Here is a 25,518-nt window from a genome sequence, read left to right as displayed (position 1 = left end):
AGAGGGGACAGGTTGTAGTACCCTTGGGCTTCTTCAAAGGGTCCAGCCACGACGGTTGATTTGGCTATCAGAGGGGCGGTGCCAGACCAGGGTTGTGGTTCTTCTCAAGGCCTATGAGGTCCTCCTGGGGAGAGGGTGCCCCCCAGTGCAAATGACACACAAGTGGGCAGCTGCTTGCTCGCTGGTTCTCCCAGGCTCTGCCCTGGTGGATGCTAAAGGAGGTCATCCTAGAAGACTCTGATTCAAGTATGAGCCATGTGGCCTTGAGCCAGTTGTACATTAGGGGTAAAAACACCCACCTGAGGACTGAGTGATTGGAATGGGCATTTGGCAGCAGCCAGACACCATTTGGGACCCTGCATCCCATATCAGAGTGCCTGGGTTCGAGTCCCAGCTCTGGTTCCTGTTCCAGCTTCTGACAATAGGTGATGGCTCAAATACTTGGGTCTCCCAACACTCACATGGGACACCTGGATGGAGTTCCAGGCTCCTGGCTTTGGCCTGGCCCAGCCTTGGCTGTTATGGTCATTTGAGAAATGAACCAGTGAATAGACCTCCTCTGTCTGTGTGTCAGTCTCTCTGCCTCTCAAAAACTTTAAACTAAACAAATAAAAATATTTTTTTAAAAAGAACTGAATGATAATGAAATGACCTAGCAGGTGCATCCTGGGCGACTTCCAGCACGAGCCACCTTGCTCTGTGTGGTGGTGGTGGCTGTTGATTGAGGAAGCTTAGTTAATTGGGGTGTAATGGGGTTCCAATATCAGCAAAGTACCAGGAACCAAAGACCGTGCATCATGGCTGTAAGAATTTTCTAGAATTCTGGGACAGTTCTTGGTTGTATTTTGATATCATAAACTTCCCTCTCATCAGTGAAAAGTAAGACCCTTCAAGCCTGGGGCTTCTTCCTTTAGGGGCCTCAGAGCAAGGATTTTCGTGGCAGGTCGGTTAGGAACCAAGGGAGGGGCCTCAGCCCCCTGGGAGCCCGGGTCACTGGGTGGAGCTCCTGGAAGGGCTGATGGGTATTTGTGCGACCTCACCAGGGACGGTTCAGGGTGCAGCCGGGCAGTGGGGCTGGCACAATGCTGCAGGCACGTGCCGGCTGTGCCCGTTGATACCCTCAGCGAAGGGAGTCTCTCTCCTTGGCAGCCTGTACATCCCTCCTGGCTGCCTCCCTCAGCTCCTCTGTCCTCCCCTTCCGGAACCCCATCCTCCTGGCTCCGCAAAGAGCCCAAGAACCGCTGAGCTCAGCGCTTTCCTCAGCCCCAGGCTCAGGGCTTTGTCCCGCCCTGTCGCAGGGTCTGGAGGAGGGGGCTCCCCAGCCGCCTGTGGCCTCCCTGGCCCGCACTCAGGCCTGGGGTGGGGGCGGCTTCCCACATCGCGGCAGCCCCTGCTCAATTGTGAACAGAGGAAGCTCTCTGGGCGACCTCTCGCCGGTGCCAGATCCTGCCTCTGGAAGGCTCCCGGGCCCTTTCTCCTTGCCCACAGCTCAGCCTGCGGCTGCCAAGGGACAAATAGGCCAGCTCTGTCCTGGGAGGCTCCGGCCAGCCCAGGCCTTTCTGAGCGGGGCTGCCCCCGGGGTTCTTCCCTGCAGGACCTCGGGAGGAGTGGGGGAGGTGTGTAGGGGTGGAGCTTGGGGAAGCTGCCCTCTGGTGAGGTTCAGGAAGTCCCTGGGCCCGAATGACACTGCGCGGTCAGCCGTGGTGGGCAGCTGGGGCTATAGGTTGGCAATCTGATTTTTTTTAAATTGAAGTCATCCATTATCTTGGTTGCTGCGGTGGGATTTTTCCTGGCCTCCTTACCTTCTGTGCTGAAGGCAGGTGCCTCGCTTTGCTTTCCTCCTCCCAGCTCTGGTCCCAGCTCCTTGGGCCCCGGTTCAGCTGGGAGACCCCAGAGACTGACCCCAGGGAGGGACAGGGCTGAGTGGCTCCCTCCCTCCTGTCAGAGGAGGCGGCCTCCTTCCCTCTAGGTGGGGCTGGTGGGCCACGCCACTTAGCCAGCAGGGCACAGAAGTGCTGGGGTGGGGCAGTTCTTAGAAAGTTAAACCTGGGGAGGGCCCAGGAGCCCAGCCTGAGGCAGAGGCATGAGAGCCGCAGGGGGCAGGGGCTAGGAAGTCTCCTCCCTGCAGAGCATGGGTTTGAGTTCAAGGTGGGGTGTGTGTGTGTGTGTGTGTGTGACTGAGACCTGGGTCGTGTGTGTGTGTGTGTGTGTGTGTGGAGAGGGCGGATTCCCCAGGACCCAGGATGACTGAGGCCTGGGTCATGTGTGTGTGTGTGTGTGTGTGTATGACTGAGACCTGGGTCGTGTGTGTGTGTTGTGTGTGTGTGTGTGGAGAGGGCGGATTCCCCAGGACCCTGGATGACTGAGGCCTTGTCTGCCCCCAGTGCACTGTGAACTCACGGAGGTGGGCTCTGGGGCACGGACAGGTGCACGGGACCCCTTCCAGAGAGCCTCCCTGGCTCACAAGGTGGTGCTGGGAGTTTCCTTAGCCTTTGGGGATGGCGGGTTCTCCCGATGGGGCAGCTGGCGACGTGGAGCAGTGTGTGTAGTCGCCGAGCAGCAAGTGCTGCCACCTTTGCTGTGTTCACTGTTCTGTGTTAAGTTGCCACCTCAGACTGCAGCTTCCTTTCTGGAAACCCCCACCTCATAGCATCACGTGGGTGAGCTGGGCTGTGGGGAAGGTGCCCAGGCCGACGCGCACCCGGAAGCGCCTGCGAAATCCTACTTCTCCTTTGCTTCTGTACCCGTTACTCGTTCAGTCCTTCAGCTCACCTGCTCTGGGAGCTGTGACTCATACAGGGTCTGTGTCCTTTGTCTCCCAACTGGTACCCATGTCTCTGGGTGACGCTGCTCGCCCACGTGCACCCTGACAAAGAACCCTGGTCTTAAAATGGCCAGCATGAGCTGGATGGCTCTCTCTGGTCACAGAGGACCTCCCACCCCCGCATCAGGATGTGCTAGGTCAACGTAGGGTCCCAGGCTGAACGTCCAACTAACCCCACAACTCCTGGACCTGGAACCCTGGGGCCCCTTCCCTGCCCCTCTGTCTACACTGCTGTACTTACTGCTCACTTCCTGGCTTGCAGGCAGGCTCCCAGGGTGGTCCTGGGGCTGGGGCAGAGGCCGCCCCGTCAGTGAAGGGCTCTGACAAGCAGGGCTGCTGCTCCCCCTCCCCTGCCCCACTGTCTCCAGGGATGCTGATTCGATTTCGTCCAATCGCCGGCATTGCCATCTGCCTGCTGTAATTAAATGGTATTTGAATTGGATCCAGAAATCCCATCACAAGCAGCCCCATGGTGGGGAGGGCGGCTTTGGGAGCCGCTGGTAGCGAGTAGAACTGGAGACTCCACAGCCACCGCCCAGGCTGGAGCCTCAGTTCACCTGGGAGCACCTGGCTGCCAGGGGAGGAAGAGCTGGTCTCGGGTTCCCCAGGCCCTGGGACAGAGCTGGGTCCGAGGCCAGAGCTACTGTGTGCAGCGCCACACCTCTCCCTCTGAGCTTTCCGCCTGTGTCTGAGACCCCTTCCCCTCTCAGCACCGTGAGCCCTGCTCCTTAGAGCAGCCCAGGACTGTCCAAGCGTCGGCGGCACAGACCTGGCTGAATTCACACTGGCGCCTTGCTGTCTGTGTGCCTGCACCTTCCCGGTTCCCTCCGCTGTACACGGGGGTGGTGGGGCTTAGCTCACAGCACTGTCATGAGGATGGCGGCTTAATGAATGCCTGTTAGCGCTTGGTCACCTCATGTGTCTGTGCTGCTATTAGTGGTCAGGGCAGGGGTCAAGGAAGAGCCTTGTTGGCTCTGAGGTTTGACCGGGATTCAAGGTTCCAGTCTGCAGGTGCAGAGAGGATGAGCGGGATCCAGCTGCTCCCTTCCCAGTTGAGAGTCACTGCCAGCGCAGCTGGATCAGTGGTTACCTCCTTGGGTTCTCAGAGCAAAGTGCAGGTGGCAGGCTCAGCTGAGCACCTTACCTGCCTGCAGCTGTGAGTGAGCCAGCCCTGGGGGCAGGGCCAGCTGGGCTGTGTGGCGCCCTGGGCCCTGGATAGGTGCTGGCGCTCTAGGTCTTCTCTTGATTAAATGCTGGCTTAGGGAGAGGGAGTCAGACAAGCAAGCCCATTGTGAGTGCGCAGCCGGGGCTGGCTTGTGTGAGCCTGGCCCACCCCTCTTACTGTAGGGTGTTTGGGGGTGCTTTCTGCCAATCCCCCCACATGCATGCTCAGGCAGTCCCGCTTGGTTGCCATGGGGACCTCGTCATGGTGATGGCTGCTTGGAAGAGGGAGGAAGGGGTAGTAGAAGGAGGCGGTTGTGTCCATGGCTGGCATCGTGCTAAGCCCTGATGCCACTTTCCTTCTCTGTCGGGGAGCTTCTGGGATTGGGGGTGGAGGCCCGCACTGTGGCTGGCCTGGCGTCCCTCCCAGAGGTGCCTGTCCTTCTCAGGGAACCTCTGCCTTGACCTTGTGCCTGGTCTGGCCCCTCAGCTCCTGAGAAAGTCTGCCAGACTCTGGCTTCTGGGCAGGGGGCTCCTTGCCGCAGGACCCTTGAGGCCCCTGGGGGCCTGGGGAGAGCTTAGCTGTGGCTCCCAGGTTTGTGATCCAGAGCTGTGGAGAGTGGCCACTCCTGTCTCTGTTGCCCACCCTCGCCCCGAGCTCCATTTCCGCACAAGTGGATAAGCTGTCCTCTCTCTCCTGCACAGTCCTGGATTTGGCTTCATCCCTTTCCGTTGTACAACCTCGGGCTGGTCTGTTACACTCTCGCAGCCGAAATCAGGCACATAGTGAGTTCGCACAGACTCACAGTGAGTTCACTTACAGAAACTGTGCAACACGGCTCTGGTACATGTCACAGCTGCTTTCCCAGTGAGCTTGACTTTGTCATCATTGGCTTCCCAAGGCTGTCCCCAGGGTCCCCGGCCTGCCTTCCCCCCTGCCATGGGGGAAGTGGAAGCTTGGCAGCTAGGGGAGCAGGGAGACCTGCAGCCGTGCCCCCGGCACCCGCAGCTGGGCCTGATCAGGGCTCTGTGTTCTGGGCAGGATCCGGCCCCAGTTGTCGAAGGAGAAGATTGAGGGCTGTCACATCTGTACCTCCGTCACCCCGGGGGAGCCCCAGGTCCTGCTGGGGAAGGACAAGGCCTTCACCTATGACTTTGTCTTCGACCTGGACACCTGGCAGGAGCGGATCTACTCAACCTGTGTGAGCAGGCTCATCGAGGGCTGCTTCGAGGGCTACAATGCCACAGTGCTGGCCTACGGGCAGGTCAGTCCCCTGCACCCTCGCCAGCGCCCATTCCAGCCTCGGTCTCCCCGTGCCCTGTCTGATGGGAAGACAGCCCCACCTCCACAGCCAAGCAGCTGTCCACTGAGGGCACTGCCGTGCCGGTTAACAGAGGGAGGGCTGCCAGTCAGAGATCTCCATGGGGCATGGCTTTGGGACCAAGAAAGGGGCAGGTTTGGTGCACAGGGCTTACTGGTGCCCCCCCTTCCATCTCTGCCCACGCAGACAGGAGCCGGGAAGACGTACACTATGGGCACCGGGTTCGACGTGGCGACGTCGGAGGAGGAGCAGGGCATCATTCCCAGGGCCATCGCGCACCTCTTCGGGGGCATTGCTGAGCGCAAGCGGCGGGCGCAGGAGCAGGGCGTGCCTGGCCCTGAATTCAAAGTCAGCGCTCAGTTCCTGGAGGTACAGCAGGCAGCAGGCCGTGGGCCGGGCCTCCCCACTGTGGTGGAGAGGGCCTGGGAGCCACGGGGGCATCTCCAGGTGATGGGCGCCCCACCCCTGGAAGTTGCCGGGTGAGGGCTGGAGGAGGCCTTGGTGGGACACTGCCCTGGGTTTCTGGATCCCATGGGGCTTGTGTTGCTGACTGTGAGTCTCTTCAAACCTTGACTGGTTCTTAGCCATGAGTGAGTCCTTTTGCTCTCCTGGCTGATAGCTGTTTCCTTAGGGGTGTGACCGTGCCTTGGGCGCGTGTGCCTGACACACGGTGGGGACCCTGCTTCCCTCCCTTCTGGCCTTCACTGGGTCCCTCCTAGCAGCCTGCCCTGTCCTTTCCTGCCTGGGGCCCTTCCCAACCCTTAGTCTTTGAGCCCAGGGCAGCAGGGGCTCCGGAAGACGCCCTCTCGGCATCAGGCCTTGCCTGTCTGTGAGAGCAGGCGGACATCTCTGGGCTTTTTGGCCTCTGGGCCTGTCTGATCCCCAGCTCAGTAACCCCAGAGGCAGGGGCTGGCATCCGCAGGGGGCCTCTCCGAAGGCCTTTCAGGCAGGTGGGCAGCTCTGTTTCTCAGGAGAACCTAACTTGACCAAGCTGCTTCGCTAGGACACAGCTCTGAGGGCTGCTCCAGATCTCAGCGTCTAAAACCCCCTCCCAAGGACTCCAGCAACCCTGGTGCTCTGACTGTACCCAGGTAGCCCTCAGCTGCAGGGATACCACCTCCCCCCTTCAAGCATCCCATGCCCCCCACCCCTTGCCCTAGGTGGGCCCTACTGGCACACAGAGCAGCTGTGTTCCCTGTGGGGACCCTGGAGTCGTGACCTGGGAGTGTTTCTTTGTCCTTCTGGGCTTTTGCTTCTGGTGCACACTGCCTGGCTCGGTTCTCTCTCTCTGTTTTCTTCCCTCCTCCATCCTGTTGCTGTGGGGATCCCCAAAGAACAGGCCAATTGCTAGCATGTCCCCGCCAAAGGGTGGGCCACGAGGGGGTAAATGATGAGACGCCTGTCCCTACGCAGGCAGACACGCACAACAGCACCCCTCGGTCCCTTCTGTTTCCTCTTCCCCTTCCTGTGAGGTATTTCTGTCCCTTTAAGGTCGTCAAAGCCTCGGACGTCTGGGAGCTGCAGTCTCCCGCCTCGTCCCGCGGGATGCTGCTGCCCGCGCTGCCTCCATCCTTTTCCCACTCCGCAGCCCAGCTCTTGCCCAGCCCCTTAGCAGGTGGAACCATCCCAGCCAGAGCTTCCAAACGCAGGAAGCTCCGTGGGCTGAGGCCCCGTGAAATGTGGTGACTGCCCCTGGCCAGGCCACCTCTGCACTGGTTTCTGCAGGAGGCTGGGACACGATGGCCTGTTCTCCAGGCCCTGCTACTGTCCCGAGCACAGGGCGAGGTGTGGACACATTCACCTACCACTGGGAGCTTCTCTTGGCCTCCACCCTCAGGGACACGGGGATCAGGGCGTGGCTCCTCTGGTCTCCACCAAGCTCCGCCTCCACGCTCCCACATCTGGAATCACGGCCCCATCTCCTCTTTCCCGGCGCAGTTACCCGATAGGCTCTGCCCAAGTCCCGGTCCTGTCTTCCTCATCTTCCTCACCACTGAATCTGTCCCTGTGAGGCCCTCAGCTGCCGGCTGGGACCAAGAGCTGCCGGAGCTCGTTTCTTGGAGAGCTGAGGAGCACTGTGTGCAGCCCCAGGCCTGGTCTGCCTGGACCCAGCTCCCTCCCTACCCTGTTCAGGAGAAAGATCATGGAACTCAGAACCCACTGGGGTGAGGGCTGGGGGCCTCTGGAGCCTCGGTTTCCACAACTGTGAGATGGCTTACAAGTGTGAGAAAGCCCCGTGCTGCGTGCCCTCGGAGCCCAGCAGCTGTTTCCCCCCCCCCACCCCGGCACAGCTCTACAACGAGGAGATCCTCGACCTGTTCGACAGCGCCCGGGACCCTGACGCCCGCCACCGCCGGTCCAACATCAAGATCCATGAGGATGCCAATGGCGGCATCTACACCACAGGTGTCACTTCTCGCCTCATCAACTCCCAGGAGGAGGTGAGCCTCCGCTGGAGGGTCAGGGCGGGCGCGGGGTACAGGGAGTCCGGGAAGGGTGGAGTCCTGAGCCCTCACGTCTGCCTTCATCTCCAGCTGATCCAGTGCCTGAAACAGGGCGCCCTCTCACGCACCACGGCCAGCACCCAGATGAATGTGCAGAGCTCCCGCTCCCATGCCATCTTCACCATCCACCTGTGCCAGATGCGTGTGTGCACCCAGCCGGACCTGGTGAGGAGCCCCCAGGGGCCGTGCGTGCACAGCCAGCCAACCAGAGCCCAGGCTCGCCTCTGCCACGTGTTGATTTTTCTTTATGTTTGAGCCTCCTTATTTCATCTCAAGGATGGGGATCTGATGCCTCTGTCATTGGGTTGTGAGCAGTCAGTGAGAATTCGGTGTGTGCCACTACTGTGGACGTGGCCAGGGGTGTGAACATGCCAGGGGAGGGGGGTCACGGGGCAAGCTGGCCCTGACTGCCAGACAGCACCCCTGGGGCAGGGGCCACGGGCAGGGAGGCAGTGAGGTGGGCTGTGGGCTGGGCAGTCAGATGTCTGCTTCTGCTGCAGGGGAGTGAGGCTGTGCCTGGGCTTCCTGAGGGCGCAGCTCCTACGAGTGAGTATGAGACCCTCACCGCCAAGTTTCACTTTGTGGATCTGGCTGGCTCGGAGCGCCTGAAGCGGACAGGAGCCACGGGCGAGCGGGCCAAGGAGGGCATCTCCATCAACTGTGGCCTGGTATGTACACGGTGGACCCCAGCCCCAGTAGCAGCCCCGCTCGGGCTCAGACCCTGTGACCCCATGGCTCAGGCCCTCCTTGGGCCTCTTGTTAGCCTCTGGCCAAAGCACCCGGGGTCACTCCTGTTAGCTCATTGGCCCTTCAGCCTCAGGCATCACCCCTGCATCCCGTGTCCCAGTGTCACCAGCTCACATGTGTCTGAGAACTCGCCCAGCGAGCCTGAGAGCTGCTGGGGCCAGGGAGCAGGCGTGGGCATCGGGGGGACTGTCTGTCCTCTCCCACCCCTGCCCCCACGCTTGTGACTCCTGAGTGCCAGGGTCTGTCTCCCGCAGCTGGCCTTGGGCAATGTGATCAGCGCCCTGGGCGACCAGAGCAAGAAGGTGGTGCACGTGCCCTACAGGGACTCCAAGCTCACGCGGCTCCTGCAGGACTCACTGGGGGGCAACAGGTATCTGGACAGCATCCAGGGAAGGGGCAGGGGAGACGGGGGCTCCTGGAGAACACTGGTGTGAGTGCTTGGTGCCCAGTGGCGGAGGAGCTTTGAAGGGCCCCACGGTCGTCGGCCAATTGTGCTAGACTCAGTTTCCCTACCTGTACAACAGGGAGTCACACAGCCCAAATGAGATAAAAGATGAAAAGTGCTAGAAAAATGCAGGGGCTGTGACTCAGCCTTATCACCAAGCAGGAGACTGGCAGTTGTGCGTCGCCCCCTCCCCAGCCTTGGTAGCTGCCTTCACTGGGGTTACCCAGTGCTGCACCCCTTGGCCAGGTAGTCCCAGTCGCCACATCCCAGGTTCTGCCCTCCTAAATGCCCAGGTCCTTCAGCCATGAAGGCAGGGGGGATGGGGTGAGCAGAACCCCCGCTCCAAATTAGTGCTTCCGGACGCGACCGTGTCCCTCGTCCTCACGCTGGCCTGGCTGCACCCCCAGCCAGACCATCATGATCGCCTGCGTGAGCCCCTCGGACCGGGACTTCATGGAGACCCTGAACACGCTCAAATACGCCAACCGGGCCCGCAACATCAAGAACAAGGTGGTGGTGAACCAGGACAAGACCAGCCAGCAGATCAGTGCGCTGCGGGCTGAGATCGCACGTCTGCAGATGGAGCTGATGGAGTACAAGGCGGTGAGCGCACCCCGTGCGCGGTCTAGCACCCCCCGCCCTCCCCACCCCGAGCCAGGGAGTCCGGCACAGCCCGAGCCCTCACGGTTCTAGAATACTAAGTGCAGAGGGAAGACTACCTCACCCCCGCTGCCTGGACGTCATGCTTAGGGCTGAAGCCATCTGGGGTGCTTTCGTGTCCGCTGAACACACTGGGCTGAAACAAGACAGGGCTGCTAGGCTGCGGTACAGAGGGGACTCTGGGAGTAGTCCCGTGTGCCGCGGGGGCAGAGGAGAGAACTGGCCCTACTCATGCAGACGGTCAGGGTGGGCCTCATGGAGGAGGGGGCCTTTTATATCAGCAAAAGGAGGTGGAGGTGAGGCAGGCCTTTTTGGATGGAGAATATGCCGGGCACAGAGGCATGGCAACGATGGATGCTTTGGGAGAAGTGTCTGATTCCCCGTGATCGGGGGGAAGTCGCCAGCTGTGGCCATGGCCTGCACTTAGCACCAGACAGGTTTTGGTTTGGCTTACGTTCTCTTACAATAATGCAGCTTAACTGCCAGCCTTTCTTCTTTTTGTTAACATTTATTTATTTGAAAGGCACGGTGACAGAGAGAGGGAGAGACAGAGACAGATTCTCCATTTGCTGCTCTAACCCCCAAATGCCCGCAACAGCCAGGACTGGACCAGGCTGAAGCCAGGAGCCAGGAACTCCATCTGGTCTCCCACGTGGGTGGCAGGGACCCAAATACTTGGCCCATCACCTGCTGCCTCCCAGGTGCATTAGTGGGAAGCTGGATTGGAAGCAGAGTAGCTCCAGTGGGATGCAGGTATCCTAACCTGCTGTGCCCCAGCAGTCTTTCTGGAAGCCAAGAAGTTTCGGTTTTTCTGGGAAAATGTGAAGATGTAATAGTGGGTAGCACTAAATTCGCTGGAGTGAGAGTGGCTGCTCCCCTGAGACGGGGTCTGCGGCTGTTAGCTCCAGACTCCCCCACTTCCTTTGTCTTACCCAGAGTGACTCACTCATTTATGCCAACTTCCTGGCCCAGGTAAGGTTTTGACCCTAAGATTAGCAGTTACGAAGATCTGAAAATGAGCAGTGGGAAGAGAGGTCAAGGTGGGGTTGTGGGAGACTGAGTGGCTGACATCAGAGAGAGCTACGTGAGGTCACTGAACGTGGGGAGGATGGAGCTGTGTTTTCGGAACCCAGGGCAGGGGAGGCCGGCAGTGCAGAGGGCAGGTCCTCGTGGCCCCAGGCCTCCCGGGCACTCTGGTGCCAGCCTGCTCCATGTCTGCCCCTCCCCCAGGGCAAGCGCGTGATTGGGGAGGACGGCGCCGAGGGCTACAGCGACCTGTTTCGGGAGAACGCCATGCTGCAGAAGGAGAACGGGGCGCTGCGGCTGCGCGTGAAGGCCATGCAGGAGGCCATCGACGCCATCAACAACCGCGTCACCCATCTGATGAGCCAGGAGGCCAACCTGCTCTTGGCCAAGGCCGGTGAGTCGGATGTGTAGCCCAGCCCAGCCCGTCACTGAGCTGGGACCCTCCCTCCCCAACCCCACCCCAGGTTGTTGAGCGGTCAAGCCAGTCTGTACAGGCAGCGAGCATCTCATGGATGTGTTTTTTTCAACTGATTTAAAAACATTTTAAAAATTATCTGTTCGGGCCGGCGCCGCAGCTCAATAGGCTAATCCTCCACCTTGTGGCGCCGGCACAGCGGGTTCTAGTCCCAGTTGGGGCACCGGATTCTGTCCCGGTTGCCCCTCTTCCAGGCCAGCTCTCTGCTGTGGCCAGGGAGTGCATTGGAGGATGGCCCAAGTGCTTGGGCCCTGCACCCCATGGGAGACCAGGATAGGCACCTAGCTCCTGCCATCGGATCAGCACGGTGCGCTGGCCGCAGCGCACCGGCCGCGGCAGCCATTGGAGGGTGAACCAACGGCAAAGGAAGACCTTTCTCTCTGTCTCTCTCTCTCTCACTGTCCACTCTGCCTGTCAAAAAAAAAAAAAAAATTATCTGTTCAAGGGCCAGTGTTGTGACGTAGTGGGTAAAGCTGCTGCCTGCAATGCCGGCTTCCCATGTGGGTGCCGGTTCATATCTTGGCTGCTCCACTTCCAATCCAGCACCCTACTAGTGGCCTGCAAAAGCAGTGGAAAATGCTACTAGTGGTTGAGGCCCTGTACCCCATGGTAAAGCTCCTGGCTTGGGCCTGGCCCAGTGCTGGCTGTTGTAGCCATCTGGGGAGTGAACTAGGGGATGGAAGATCTCTCTCTTTCTCCTCTCTCTGTAACTCTGATTTTCAAAATAAGTAAATCTTAAAAATAAAAATTTAAATCATTTTTTCAAGAAACAGAGAGAGAGAAAGAGAGAGCAAGCGAGCACGTTCATCCGTTGGTTCACCCCCCAAATGCCCGTAACTGCTAATGCTAGGGCTGCAAGCTGGGAGCACAGCTCAAGCCTCCCAAGTGGGTGGCAAGGACCCCACTACTTGAGCCATCCCTGCGGCCGCCTGGGGTCTACACTGTCAGAAAGCTGGAGTCAGGAGCCGGAGCCGGGTATCAAACCCAGGCACTCTGGTGTAGGCCTCATCTTGCCTGTTAGGCTAAATGCCTGGCCCTTAGAACATCTTGTGTCTCGTGTGTGACACGAGTGAAGCATGAACGTGTCCTCTTGTTAAGCCTGCCAGAGGCACATCCGTGTGTGAAGTGAAGGCTGGCGTCCCTCTCCCCAGCTCCGCCCACCTCTCTGCTTCTCGGAGGCCCTCGCAGGCAGGCTGGCGCCTGTTCCCAGCTCTCCTCTCAGTGCGTTTGTGTGAAGTATGAAGGATGTGCGTGTAGGGGGAGTGTATGCTACTCCTTCTGTGTTGGCCTCAGCTGAGGCCACTTCCAAAGAAAATGGGATTAAAAGGTAACTTTATTTTGCTGTAAAAATCTTTAAACATTTGTACACAGTTTTTTCCTAATATGCATGTTCCACTAAGCTTTTTTTAAAAATTATTTTATTTATTTATTTGAGAGGTAGAGTCATAGGCAGAGAGCGGGAGAGACAGAGAAAGGTCTTCCATCTGCTGGTTCACTCCCCAAATGACCACAACGGCTGGAGCTGGGCTGATCCAAAGCCGGGAACTAGGAGCTTCCTCCAGGTCTCCCATGTGGCTGCAGCAACCCAAGCACTTGAGCCACCTCCCACTGCTTTCCAAGGCCATAAACAGCAAGCCGTATTGGAAGAGGAATAGCCAGGACACAAACTGGCGCTCATGTGGGCTGCTGGTGCCACAGGCAGAGGCTGAGTCCACTACGCCACAGCGCCAGCCTCTCCGCTAAGTTTTTAAAGATATTTTTATTTATTTGAAGCATTTATTAAGTATTTTTTTAAGATTTATTAATTTATTTGAAAGTCAAAGTTACACAAAGAGAGAAGGAGAGGCAGAGAGAGAGAGGTCTTCCATTCAATGGTTCACTCCTCAATTGTCTACAATGGCCGGAGCTGCACCGATCCAAAGCCAGGAGCCAGGAGCCTCCTCCAAGTCTCTCACGTGGGTGCAGGGGCCCACGGACTTGGGCCATCTTCCACTGCTTTCCCAGGCCATAGCAGAGAGCTGGATTGGAAGTGGAGCAGGAGGGACTCGAACCTGTGCCCATATGGGATGCTGGCACGGCAGGCAGTGGCTTCACCCACCACCTCACAGCACTGGCCCCTTAATTTATTTTTAATTGAAAACCCTTTTCTACTTATTCCGGGCTCCTAACTTTAGCCTGGCCCAGCCCCCGCTGTTGTGAGTATTTGGGGGTAAAACAGCAGATGGAGATATCTCTTTCTTCTCTTCCTCTGTGTCTCTGCCTTCCAATTAAAAAATAAATAAATAAACTAAACTACTGCATGGTGTTCCGTAAGTGACCATGATGACGATTTTGTCAACATTGCTCTCTCCAGTGGACATCTGGGTCATTAGGTCGTTTCCACTTCCCTGCTGTTGCCAGGTGCTTGTGTGCACCTGTGCCCTGGGTGCCAATTCCTTTCTGGAAGAGGCCCGCATGCTTGCCCTACTGGAGGTGCAGGCCAAGGGCGCCAGGTTGGGTCGGAGCTGAAGGCCCTGCTATTACTTGTCTTGTTTATCACTCCCTCCTTTTGCCCTCCCACCCCCAGGTGATGGCAACGAGGCCATTGGCGCTCTGATCCAGAACTACATCCGGGAGATTGAGGAGCTGCGGTGAGTGAGCCCCCACCAGCGTGGCCATCTGGGAGCCCTCGGCCAGGGCAGGCCAAGAGCAATGCCAGCTCACCTGTTCCCCCCTCCCCGCCCCGCCACACTCGCTTTTGCACACAGGACGAAGCTCCTGGAGAGTGAGGCCATGAACGAGTCCCTCCGCCGCAGCCTCTCCCGGGCCTCTGCCCGGAGCCCCTACTCCCTGGGAGCATCCCCGGCCTGCCCAGGCTTCAGCAGCCCGGCCAGCTCCATGGAGGATGCTTCCGAGGTCATCCGCAGGGCCAAGCAAGACCTGGAGCAGCTGAAGAAGAAGGAGGTCAGGCAGCGCAGGAAGAGGTGAGTGCAGTGCCGCCGCCTCCCCCGGCCTGGGGCTCTGCCAGGTGTAACCCCCCTGGACCCAGCTGCTGCCCTGGGGCCTCCCCCCATAGTGCTTGGGAAGCCATGGAGCAAATTTGCTCAGCCCTGGACAGAGACCCTGCCCTTCCCCAGTGCTGTGCCCATCTCCTAGGAGAGGAAGGGTAGAGTCAGCAAGGGTGATCCTGGCCCCTGGCCTGGGGCGGGGCAGCCAGCGGTTCTGCAGGGCAGGGTCCAGCCCTCATCCTGCCCTGTGCTCAGCGCTAATCTGCCCTCCTCTTCACCCCCTGAGCAGCCCAGAGAAGGAAGCCTTCAAAAAGAGGGCAAAACTCCAACAGGAAAACAGTGAGGAGACTGAGAATGAGGCCGAGGAGGTGAGGCCCGCCGCCCCCTCTCCACACGCTCACCTGCCACGTCCCTGCTGGGCTCCAGCGCCCCGTGGGGTGGAGGCAGGGTGGATCTGCATTTGGTTGGTCCTTGGGCTTCCTGGCATCACGGACTGGTTGCCACGGTGCTGTGCGTCCCAAGTGGATGGTGCAAGGAGGAAGGTTACCCCGAAGGACCCTGCCCGGGCTCCGGGGGAGGTGGGATCGTCCAGGGGGACGATCCCAGGTGGCCTGCTGGCACCTCTGCCCTCCTGACACATGGGAGCCTTGGGCTGGACCGGCCTCTGCTCCCAGGCCCCTTGTCCTGAGGCCAGGCCCAGCCCTGATGCTTCTTGGTGCGCAGGAGGAGGAAGAGCGAGACGAGAGTGGCTGTGAGGAAGAGGACGGGCGCGAGGATGAAGACGAGGACTCGGGCAGTGAGGAAAGCCTGGTGGATTCGGACTCAGACCCCGAGGAGAAGGGTGCGTGGGCCCTGCCGGGCGCGGGGAGAGGAGAGGCTGCAGCCAGCATGGGCCCTGGGAAGGCCAGATGCCCCAGGGCTGGGTCAGGCCCTGCCTGAGTTCACAGAGAGAGTGGGTGCCCGGGGGCCCGAGGGCTCGGCCCTGAAACGGGTGACAAGGACAAAGCCCAACAGCAGTGACAGTTGTAATGGTGACGAGCGCAGAGCGCCCCTTAAATAAGTGCCAGGCACTGTGCTTAGCCTCATCCCCACCCCTGCCCCCAGCCGGGTTGGTTCTGTGCTCACTGCTGCCTTGGGCCACGTGTTAGCATCTTCTCCAGAGCAAGTTCAGTTTGGTCCACGCAGAGCAGGGCGTTGACTGGAGGCCCAGCTGGGGCCAAAGCCCCCTCACGGGAGGGGGAACACTGCCCATCCGCTCCGCTCTGCTGCCTTCCTGGCCCACAGACCTGCACGGTGCTGCTGGCCCTGTCACCCTCCTCCCCCTTGTCACCCGCGACAGGTGGACTCTGGCCTCCGGGGCCCAGCAGGGATGGGTGGGGAGGAGGCACAGAACCTAGCCTTGCCTCTCTGGGGCTGCCTCTCAGAGAAGCGCCCCCTGCCGGCAGCACCCTCCCGTCCATGGTCTTTGCAACCCCGTCCAGCCACTGAGTGGCCACAGCTGACCAGAGGGAGCCCCGGCCTGCGGCCGAGGCACGGGGCTGAGCCGGGCTGCGCACCCCCCCAGAGGTGAACTTCCAGGCGGACTTGGCCGACCTGACGTGCGAGATCGAGATCAAGCAGAAGCTGATCGACGAGCTGGAGAACAGCCAGCGGCGGCTGCAGACGCTCAAGCACCAGTACGAGGAGAAGCTCATTCTGCTGCAGAACAAGATCCGCGACACGCAGCTGGAGCGGGACCGGGTGCTGCAGAACCTCAGTGAGCCCCGCCCCCGAGCCCCCGCAGGGGCCCGGTCACCCCCCGGCCCTCCGCACAAGCGGCCTCTGACCTGTGGCCCGTAGCTGAACTCTCCTGGCTCCACCGTAGCTCCTCTGCCACACTGACCGATTTCTGTCTTTCTATTGTCACTTGACACCCTAGAATCCTTTACGTACCTGGAAAGGATGGCGGGGGGACTCCACTGAGAAGTGACCCTGAGCAGACCTGAGGGAGGCGAGGCAGTGCCGGGGGGGGGGGCAGGGAAAGAGCGTGCTGGTGAGGGAGCAGAAGGTGCCATGCCGCAGGCGGCCACGCGCCGGATGCGCTGGCGGAGTAACAAAGAGCCAGGTCAGAGAAGCGTGGGGCCCGTGATGTCAACGTGGCCAGCTCATTGTAAGGACACTGCCTTCTGCTCCCGAGGGAGATGGGGAGCTAAGGGCTTCTGAGAGGTGTCGGTGGCAGGAAACGTAAAGGCATTGTTAAGCTACCGCTCGGGGTGCTGTGGAAGTGGGAGCTGGGACCTCTTAGGAAACTGTTAACTGGGAGCCCAGGCGAGTGGCTCGGGCAGGAGGCAGGAGGCAGTCAGATTCTGCAAGTCCGGGGAGGGCTGAGTGACCGGGAGGATTTGCCGATGATTGGCTGCGGAGCTGAGAGGGGAGGAGACAAGGAGGGGTCCGGCATTAGCTTCTGGGAGGATGGTGCCCTTCACTGCGGTGGGAGAGGGCAGTCTACTGTTGTGCCTGTTCGGTCTGAGACATCAGGCAGCCGGGGTCTCGGGTGGGGGTCAGCCTCTTCCTCTTGCTGGGGCCCACGTCACTGTCTTTTGCCAGCTCTTTTCCTTCCTGTTGGCCGTGGCCCCTGCCTCCACCCTGGTCCCTGGGGCAGAACTGAGCCAGCGTGAGTGGGCTGTGGGGTCCGCATGGGAAGCTGGGGACCAGGGCTCAGGGGTCTCAGGCTGAAAGCAGCCCCTCGCATTCCAGCAGAATGTCATAGCAGGACGGGGCGTCAGGTGCCTGCCACTGGTGCACCTGAAGTGGTAACAGGTTCAGGGAGGGCTGCGACTTCCCCCAGGTCTTGCAGCAGCTGGAACCCAGGCCTCCGGCCTCCCCCACTGCGGAGCTCACGTGAGTGGGAGCGCGTGGGGACACGGCTGGCGCTGACGGCTGCCTCCCACTGCCCTCAGGCACCATGGAGTGCTACACGGAGGAGAAGGCCAACAAGATCAAGGCGGACTACGAGAAGCGGCTGCGGGAGATGAACCGGGACCTGCAGAAACTACAGGCGGCACAGAAGGAGCACGCCCGGCTGCTCAAGAACCAGTCGCGCTACGAGCGGGAGCTGAAGAAGCTGCAGGCCGAGGTGGCCGAGATGAAGAAGGCCAAGGTAGGGGCCGAGGGGGAGCCCTAGACCCCCTTCCCCAGTTCCCAGTGACGGTCGCTGTCAGGTGTGGGTTGTCTCCCAGACATACAACATTGCCGGATCAACCCTGTCCTGACCCCGTTCTCTTAGCCGAGTCGATGTCCAGGGTGAAACGGCCTTCCCCCAGCAGTGGGGCGGTGTGGAGGATGGAGGGTTGTGAGGGGTCCTGCAGAGGACGGGTCTCAGGGGCCCTGCTCAGTGCTGCCCCTTGTGGTGGGAAGCTGCACCACAGGTGCCTCCAGTCTGCTCTTTGAGGCCTGGCATTTGGAACAGACTTGCCTGCCATGGTGATGAGAATCACGCTGTTTGAAGGCTTACTGTGGGCAGGCTGAAGACCATGCGCTCATGTTAAGTCCTTGGGAGAACCCCACAAAGAAGCCCAGTGGTTATTCCCACGGTACTGGGGAAAGTGAGGCTCAGCGCCGCTACCAGGAGGCAGCGCTGCCTCCCAAGCCCCTGTGAGCTCTGGGTGGCCCAGTTTTCAGACTCAAGTCTTGTGTCCAGCATCCGGTGTGTCCTGGCTCCCCTGTGTGCCCTTTTCCCGGGCCTTGCTGCCCTGTGTAGCCCAGCCGTCTGCAGTCTGGGGCCCCGAGCAGAGCCCCACAGGTGTGAGCAGCACATGGCAGCACAGCCCGGAATGGAAAGGGGAGCTTCCTCGTGCTTGAGGCCGAGGGGACGGGGCCCGCGGCTCAGAGCCAGCAGTGAGTGCATCCTCACTGGCGCTGACCAGGGAGCAGAAGAAAGAGCAGAGTGGTGATGGCTGACATAGATTCCGAAAGCAACTGTCATGGAGACCTTGCTAACTTGCCCAAGCAGCTCTGTCCCCAAGCCCAGGCTGCAGGTCCAGGGACTCCGTGACTCTGGAGTAGAGAAGGCCCCGCCATGCATGTTCAGACCAGGCTGGACTGGGCAGCCCCCTCTCCTCTGCTGCATCCACGCCATTGACCTTGAGTGGACTTGGAGCCCAAGGACCCACAGCTCCCCTGGGCTCCATCGCCCTCTGGTGGTGAGGGAGGGACCAGCAGGCCTTGGTTGCCCCCAGACGTAGCTGCACACCCACGTGGGCCTGTGTGGTCTGTGGGTTCCTGAGCACTTCCGGTGCTCTTGCCTTTGTCCCCACTCTGTCGCCCTGGAGGTTCCTGGCCAATGCCTCCGCAGGGTGGCCCTGCACAGCCTGGCCAGCCCCCTTCTCAGCTGGGGCTGGCCCTGGAGAGCCTTCTGAGGGAGGATCTACATCCGGCTCTGAAATCTTGAAACCTAACCTGTGACTGCTCTTGTGAGCCTGGGACCAGCATGGGGCAGGACACCCTGGGGTCGTCCCCGGGTGCCCTAGGAGGGGCCCAGGTTTCCTCCTGGAAGGACAGAGGGTACAGCAGGCAAAGGATCCTCACCAGAGGCTGTGAGAGGCAGTGCCCAGCACCTGCCACCGCTGTCGGCCCAGCGATTCACAGAACCGGGGGGTGGGGGGGCATAGTCACAGCATCTCCTAGGAGGAGGGCTCGCTTCCTTCTTCAGGTTTATGGAGCAACGCTGGCCTAGGAGCTGTGGCCCATCTCAGCACTGTCGTGGGCCTGCAACACGCCCACCTGTTCTGACAGTGTCACCTCTGTGGTGACCTCTGCAGAGCTGGGCCACGCCTCAGGCCAGGAGGACGTGGCCCCTGCCCAGGACCCCGGCACCTGGAGAGGCCCGACGTCTGCAGCTTGTACGCAGCTCCTGCTGCGCTGGAGCGTTCAGGTCCACGTTTGACTGAACGTGTGACTTGGTCTTCACAGCCCCAGGCCTTGGGGAGGACACTCATTCTGTAGCCCCAAAACCTCTGTAGATTCAACTCAACAGAGCCTTCCCCTCAGGGGAGAAGCCAACTCTGCCAGCCACTGGCCCCCGTAGCACCTGCTCCCCCTGCCCGGCTGTCTCCTTTCCCGGGGTCCTCAGGGCAGGGCAGGTTGGTGACGTTCCTGGCAATGTCTGAGGTCTCACAGCAGAGGAAGGAATGGGGCCCTGTGGTTCTCACACCCTGTCGCTTGGAAGACGTCTGGGGTCCTGTGGTGCGGCACTCCGTCTGGGGCACTGGGGGTCAGGAGGTAGGCACAGAGGCTCTCCAGCCCACTGGGTGGTCTCAGGCTGCTTTGATGGTGCTGTCTGTGCCTTTGGCCAGACCTTGGAGAACTCTGGGTTCCAAGCTGTCTGTGCTTGGTCCCTGGCTCTGCTCTGGCCTGCCTTGGTGCCGCCTGGGACTATTGGAAGAGCCGGATTGAGGAGGCAATCTGGGCTCCAAGCTTGGCCATCCACTGCTAGTTTTATGGCTTGAAGTCATTGTGTCTCTCTGGTGCTCAGTTCCCCATTCACAAAACAGAAGCAATAGCTCCTCTCTCACATGATTGTCATGCGGATGGTTCTCGATACATCCTGGTGGGCTTTTATTGCTCTCAGTGTGAGCCCCCGGCATCCAGCCCTGTCCACAGCTCAGGCTGTCCGTGGGAGAGAGACCCAGGACAGTGACTTTCGGCAGTGGGCGCCAAGGCTGGACCTCCCAGAGTGCACCTGTGCTGCCACGCTTGCAGCAGGTGGCTGAGGTGGTTTCAGCCCCTCAGGAGCGGGGCGTGGCCCTCTTGCCCTGAGCCGTGCTGCTCTGCCCGGCGTTCCCACTGTACGGCCACGTCCTGCTCAGCCCTGCACCATCACACCTCTCCCCACCCAGGTGGCCCTGATGAAGCAGATGCGGGAGGAGCAGCAGCGGCGGCGGTTGGTGGAGACCAAGAGGAACCGAGAGATCGCTCAGCTCAAGAAGGAGCAGCGGCGCCAGGAGGTGAGGGTGGCCCCAAGAGCTCCCGGGCGCCCTCCACCCCGCGCCCCTCCTCCCCGCCCACCCACACAGGCCTCAGCCCTTGCTGTCCTAGTGGCGTGGGCTGGACTCGGAGGTGTGAGGCCCAACCCTTCCATGTTCTGAGGAGGGGCATGAGCACCAGAGCAAGGCAGGACCTAGCCCACGGTCAGCGGGCCAGAAATGGGCAGCTTCCGGCCTGCAGGGCTGAGCCCTTGGTGCGGGACCCCTCCCCCATGGCAGGAGGCGTGGCCACGGGATTTGGCCTTGCAGTGAGGGGCAGAGGAGCTGAACGCTGGTTCCCGTGTGTCAGCCATTGGCTGCACGCAGAATGCCCTGAACCCCAGGGCCAGCCGGCCTGTGCCCACCCCTGCTGGGGCGGCAAGGGCTCAGGGCCACCCCGCCTCTCGACCCGCAGTTCCAGATCCGGGCTCTGGAGTCCCAGAAGCGGCAGCAAGAGATCGTCCTGAGGAGGAAGACCCAGGAGGTGAGCCCTGGGCGGAGGGGCACTGCCCACTGCTCCCCGTCTCCTGGGGCCTCGGGGACGAAGGCAGCACCCCCCACAGAGCCTGAGGGGCGGGGAGCGGGCAGGCGGTGCTCCCGGCCCTCCCTTCTCTGACTCAGAGCGCCGTCTGTGCGGCCTGTGGCTGGCCTGGTGGTTGTTGCTTTTGCCTTCATCTCACATCAGAGACCCCCTGGCCTGTTTACGACCCAAGCCTAGGCCAGTCCAGAGCAGCTGATCTCCCTGCCTGGGCCCCAAGCTGGCCCTGTCGGTGTGGCTGCAGGCTCCCGGCTCACCTGGCCCCTTCCTCCGGCCGCCCCACACCCAGGTGTCGGCGCTGAGGCGGCTGGCCAAGCCCATGTCTGAGCGGGTGGCAGGGCGTGCGGCCCCGAAGCCACCTATGCTGGACTCTGGGGCCGAGGTGTCGGCCAGCACCACCTCTTCGGAAGCCGAGTCGGGCGCCCGCTCTGTGTCCAGCATCGTGCGCCAGTGGAACCGCAAAATCAACCACTTCCTGGGGGACCACCCCGCGCCCACTGTCAATGGCTCCCGCCCAGCCAGGTGAGCTGCGCTGATGCTGCCCTAGTGTGTGGGGGCGGGACGGCGGGGAGGGGGAGGCTCTGGGAGTGCCCCTGGCTCCAGGGCTGGGCTCAGGGCTCACTCAAGCCCACCCAAGCCCCTCCACCTGCATCTCTCAGAAAGAAGTTCCAGAAGAAGGGGGCCAGCCAGAGCTTCAGCAAGGCGGCCAGGCTCAAGTGGCAGTCGCTGGAGCGGCGCATCATTGACATCGTCATGCAGAGAATGACCATCGTCAACCTGGAGGCCGACATGGAGCGGCTCATCAAGGTGCCCACCCGGCCGCCCCTGCCCTGCCTCTCCGTCCTCACCCCTTCCTCCCGCCCTTCGCACCGGGACCCGGAGTGCTGGGCGCCCCTGAGGCCTCTGCTCCCTCTCATCTCCCCCAGAAAAGGGAGGAGCTGTTCCTCCTGCAGGAGGCACTGCGGAGGAAGCGGGAGCGGCTGCAGGCCGAGAGCCCCGAGGAGGAGAAGGGGTTACAGGAGCTGGCAGAGGAGATCGAGGTGCTGGCCGCCAACATCGACTACATCAACGACAGCATCACCGACTGCCAGGCCACCATCGTGCAGCTGGAGGAGACCAAGGTGCCTGGGGGCCGGGCCTGGCCCCGGGACGGCTGGGAGAGAAGGGGGGAGGGGCAGCCCCAGGTGACAGGCGCTCTGCCTCCCCGTGCTAGGAGGAGCTGGACTCCACAGACACGTCGGTGGTGATCAGCTCCTGTTCCCTGGCGGAGGCCCGCCTCCTGCTGGACAACTTCCTCAAGGCGTCCATCGACAAGGTGAGCCGCAGGGACACAGCTGTCCCCTGACACCTCGTGGGCCAGGTCAAGCGGCCTGACCGCTGAGCCTCAGATGCTGCAGCTGTGAACCCAGCGTGATGAATTAGTGCTCAGCTTGTAGCTGGTTGAGTACTCGAGCGCCATGATACATGGTGGGGGGGGGGGGGTTGGCACACCCCATGAAAGGTGACCCTGCATGTCTGGCCCAGGCCTGCCCCCTGCAGGGCGGGGCTTGAGTCCGTTGGAGGTGCCGAAGTGTGTGTACACTGGGGGTGAGGGAGTGGGAGACAGACAGACGGATGGACCGTACTGCACCAGGGGGTTTATGCTGGAACATCAGGTGTCCTTGAAGGTTCGTGCGCTTGTCCCCCTTGTCCCTGGAGAGGAAGTACTTCCTTCCCCTGTGGCCATGTGTGTGCCAGGTAACCCTGACAAGGGGACAAGAGACTGTGCCCTCCCTGGCCCTCACCTTGTGCTCAGGGAGCTCCTCCAGCTCTGCTTTGTGTCTGAGGGGGCTGCAAGAGTCCACCGGGGCCGCTGTGACCCAGCGCCGCCATGACCCAGCGCCCTGGCCAGGGGCCTTGAGCCCCAGCGTGCACGGTCTGTGGTGTTGGAGGCCAGGAGTTCATGAGCAGGCAGCGTAGAGCTGGCTTCCAGAGGCCTCTCTCCTCGCTGTTGACGGCTATTGTGTCCCCGCCATAGCTCCACGTGGCCCTCTCTCTGCCCGTGTCCTGACCTGCTCCTCTTGTGAGGACCCCAGTTGTACTGGCTTGGGGTTCACCCGTACAGCCTACTGTTGCCTCGGTTGCGTCTTTAAAGACCCTGCTTCCAAATCCAGTCGCAGGCTGCGGTCGTGGGGGACTTCCACATATGAACAGGCCTGGGGGCATGGCAGGGACACAGTTAAGCCCCTACATGCTGTGTCTTAAGTGTGTATACAGGAGCTAAGGGGACCTGGGTGTCCAGGCGGGTGACAGCCAGGGTGGGTCCCCAAGGTGTCTCACAGGGAGCAGGTTGTGTGCAGTGGACAGGCCTGGGTGGGGGGAGCAGGTTGTGTGCCACGGACAGGCCAGGGTAGGGGGAGCAGGTTGTGTGCCGTGGACAGGCCTGGGTGGGGGGAGCAGGTTGTGTGCCGCGGACAGGCCAGGGTAGGGGGAGCAGGTTGTGTGCAGTGGACAGGCCTGGGTGGGGGGAGCAGGTTGTGTGCCGCGGACAGGCCAGGGTAGGGGGAGCAGGTTGTGTGCCACGGACAGGCCAGGGTAGGGGGAGCAGGTTGTGTGCCGTGGACAGGCCTGGGTGGGGGGAGCAGGTTGTGTGCCACGGACAGGCCAGGGTAGGGGGAGCAGGTTGTGTGCCGTGGACAGGCCTGGGTGGGGGGAGCAGGTTGTGTGCCGCGGACAGGCCAGGGTGGGGGGAGCAGGTTGTGTGCCGCGGACAGGCCTGGGTGGGGGGAGCAGGTTGTGTGCCGCGGACAGGCCTGGGTGGGGGGAGCAGGTTGTGTGCCACGGACAGGCCAGGGTGGGGGAAGCAGGTTGTGTGCCGTGGACAGGCCTGGGTGGGGGGAGCAGGTTGTGTGCCACGGACAGGCCAGGGTAGGGGGAGCAGGTTGTGTGCCGCGGACAGGCCAGGGTAGGGGAAGCAGGTTGTGTGCAGTGGACAGGCCTGGGTGGGGGGAGCAGGTTGTGTGCCGTGGACAGGCCAGGGTGGGGGGAGCAGGTTGTGTGCCGCGGACAGGCCTGGGTGGGGGGAGCAGGTTGTGTGCCGCGGACAGGCCTGGGTGGGGGGAGCAGGTTGTGTGCAGTGGACAGGCCAGGGTGGGGGGAGCAGGTTGTGTGAAGTGGACAGGCCTGGGTGGGGGGAGCAGGTTGTGTGCCGTGGACAGGCCAGGGTGGGGGGAGCAGGTTGTGTGAAGTGGACAGGCCTGGGTGGGGGGAGCAGGTTGTGTGAAGTGGACAGGCCTGGGTGGGGGGAGCAGGTTGTGTGAAGTGGACAGGCCTGGGTGGGGGGAGCAGGTTGTGTGAAGTGGACAGGCCTGGGTGGGGGGAGCAGGTTGTGTGCCGTGGACAGGCCAGGGTGGGGGGAGCAGGTTGTGTGAAGTGGACAGGCCTGGGTGGGGGGAGCAGGTTGTGTGAAGTGGACAGGCCTGGGTGGGGGGAGCAGATTGTGTGCCGTGGACAGGCCTGGGTGGGGGGAGCAGGTTGTGTGCCGCGGACAGGCCAGGGTGGGGGGAGCAGGTTGTGTGCCGTGAACAGGCCAGGATGGGTAACTCCCAGGCCTTGCGTCCTGTGCTCAGGGGCTACAGGTGGCGCAGAAGGAGGCCCAGATCCGGCTGCTGGAGGGGCGGCTGAGGCAAACGGACATGGCGGGCTCCTCCCAGAACCACCTGCTCCTGGATGCCCTGCGGGAGAAGGCCGAGGCGCACCCTGAGCTGCAGGCCCTCATCTACAACGTGCAGCAGGGTGTGGGTAGGTGGGGACCCCAGCGCGCCCCCAGCTCTGACCCCCAGAGGCCTCCCTTGCCTGATCTCGCCCCAGCCCGGCAGCTTTGGTCTGCTCTTGGTGCGTGGGGTGCAGGAGGGAGGCCCCTGCTCTCCCCAGCTCCAGCAGGGCTTCTCCCTCCCGCAGAGAACGGCTACGCCAGCACGGACGAGGAGATCTCGGAGTTCTCGGAGGGGAGGTGAGCTTCCACGCTGGCACGAGGGCGGGAGGGGGAGGGCTGCCGCAGGGGCCCGGGGCTCTTTGGGGTTCAGAAGCTGGGGTCCCGGAGAGCCGGAGCTGAACTTCCATGCTTCCTCCCCAGCTTCTCCCAGTCTTTCACCATGAAAGGCTCCACCAGCCACGATGACTTCAAGTTGAAGGTGAGCCCCACTGGAATCGGGCCCTGGTGTGGTGCAGCCGGCTTCCCCGAACCTGGTCCCCACTTACTGAGGCTCTGCCCCCACTCCTGCCCCCCCGCAGCGGGGGTGGGGGTGCCAAGAAGAATGGAGCCTGGAGCTGGGGATATCCCCCGTGTAAGCCAGCACAGCCCGTTCTTTGTGAGGTGGGTGGCAGGCAGGGCAAGTGGCCTCTGCTGGCCTCCGTGCCTGCGCCAAGCCCCACTTTCACACCGTCCCCTGCCCACCCAGGGCGGCCTCATGCTCTGGGTCAAAGCCAGGCAGCTGGTGGTCTTGCTGCCAACAGCTGACTCCAGGGTGGAAGCCAACCATTAGGGGAGCCTCCCGAACAGCCAGGGAGCCATTCTTAGACTGAACCAACACAGGGGCGACCAAAGAGAGGATGAAGGAGCTGCAGGCTGGGCCCAGTGACTCGGGGGTAGTTCTGGAGTTAGCTGGTCAGCTGGTGCTCAGCGTGGGAGTCAGGCGGGGCCCAGGGGTTGGTACAGTCAAGCAGTGGCAGTCTCTGGAGACCCCAGAGGCTTGCAGGCATCTGTGGGGCACAGAGGCAGTCTCTGGGGATGTCTGCCCAGGTCCTTCCACCAGCTCCTCCCCCTTAAGCCAAGGAGGCACCACTTCC

General features: G+C 61.6%; 1 protein-coding gene across 4 annotated transcripts in view; it reads left to right on the top strand.

The window, feature by feature from the left end:
• Nucleotides 1-25,518, top strand: part of KIF21B (kinesin family member 21B) — a 46,948-nt gene that overhangs the window by 6,691 nt on the left and 14,739 nt on the right. For all 4 annotated transcript variants that reach the window (XR_009867989.1, XR_009867988.1, XM_062211574.1 and 1 more), the window contains exons 2-24: nt 5,028-5,250; nt 5,494-5,676; nt 7,599-7,748; nt 7,842-7,976; nt 8,312-8,479; nt 8,813-8,928; nt 9,411-9,606; nt 10,894-11,083; nt 13,731-13,794; nt 13,912-14,127; nt 14,441-14,519; nt 14,875-14,992; nt 15,716-15,907; nt 17,091-17,290; nt 20,028-20,135; nt 20,569-20,637; nt 20,981-21,213; nt 21,351-21,498; nt 21,618-21,812; nt 21,905-22,006; nt 24,300-24,471; nt 24,631-24,682; nt 24,806-24,863. Coding sequence is in view for 2 of the 4 variants with exons in the window: in XM_062211574.1 (XP_062067558.1) it covers nt 5,028-5,250; nt 5,494-5,676; nt 7,599-7,748; nt 7,842-7,976; nt 8,312-8,479; nt 8,813-8,928; nt 9,411-9,606; nt 10,894-11,083; nt 13,731-13,794; nt 13,912-14,127; nt 14,441-14,519; nt 14,875-14,992; nt 15,716-15,907; nt 17,091-17,290; nt 20,028-20,135; nt 20,569-20,637; nt 20,981-21,213; nt 21,351-21,498; nt 21,618-21,812; nt 21,905-22,006; nt 24,300-24,471; nt 24,631-24,682; nt 24,806-24,863 (3,367 nt within the window). In the remaining 2 variants the exon portion in view is untranslated. The remainder of the gene's footprint in view (nt 1-5,027; nt 5,251-5,493; nt 5,677-7,598; nt 7,749-7,841; nt 7,977-8,311; nt 8,480-8,812; nt 8,929-9,410; nt 9,607-10,893; nt 11,084-13,730; nt 13,795-13,911; nt 14,128-14,440; nt 14,520-14,874; nt 14,993-15,715; nt 15,908-17,090; nt 17,291-20,027; nt 20,136-20,568; nt 20,638-20,980; nt 21,214-21,350; nt 21,499-21,617; nt 21,813-21,904; nt 22,007-24,299; nt 24,472-24,630; nt 24,683-24,805; nt 24,864-25,518) is intronic.

The sequence above is a fragment of the Lepus europaeus genome, chromosome 14, assembly GCF_033115175.1.
Source record: "Lepus europaeus isolate LE1 chromosome 14, mLepTim1.pri, whole genome shotgun sequence".
Classification (NCBI taxonomy): domain Eukaryota; kingdom Metazoa; phylum Chordata; class Mammalia; order Lagomorpha; family Leporidae; genus Lepus; species Lepus europaeus.
The sequence above is the reverse complement of the archived record's forward strand: the minus strand, read 5'-3'. Positions and strand labels throughout refer to the sequence as shown.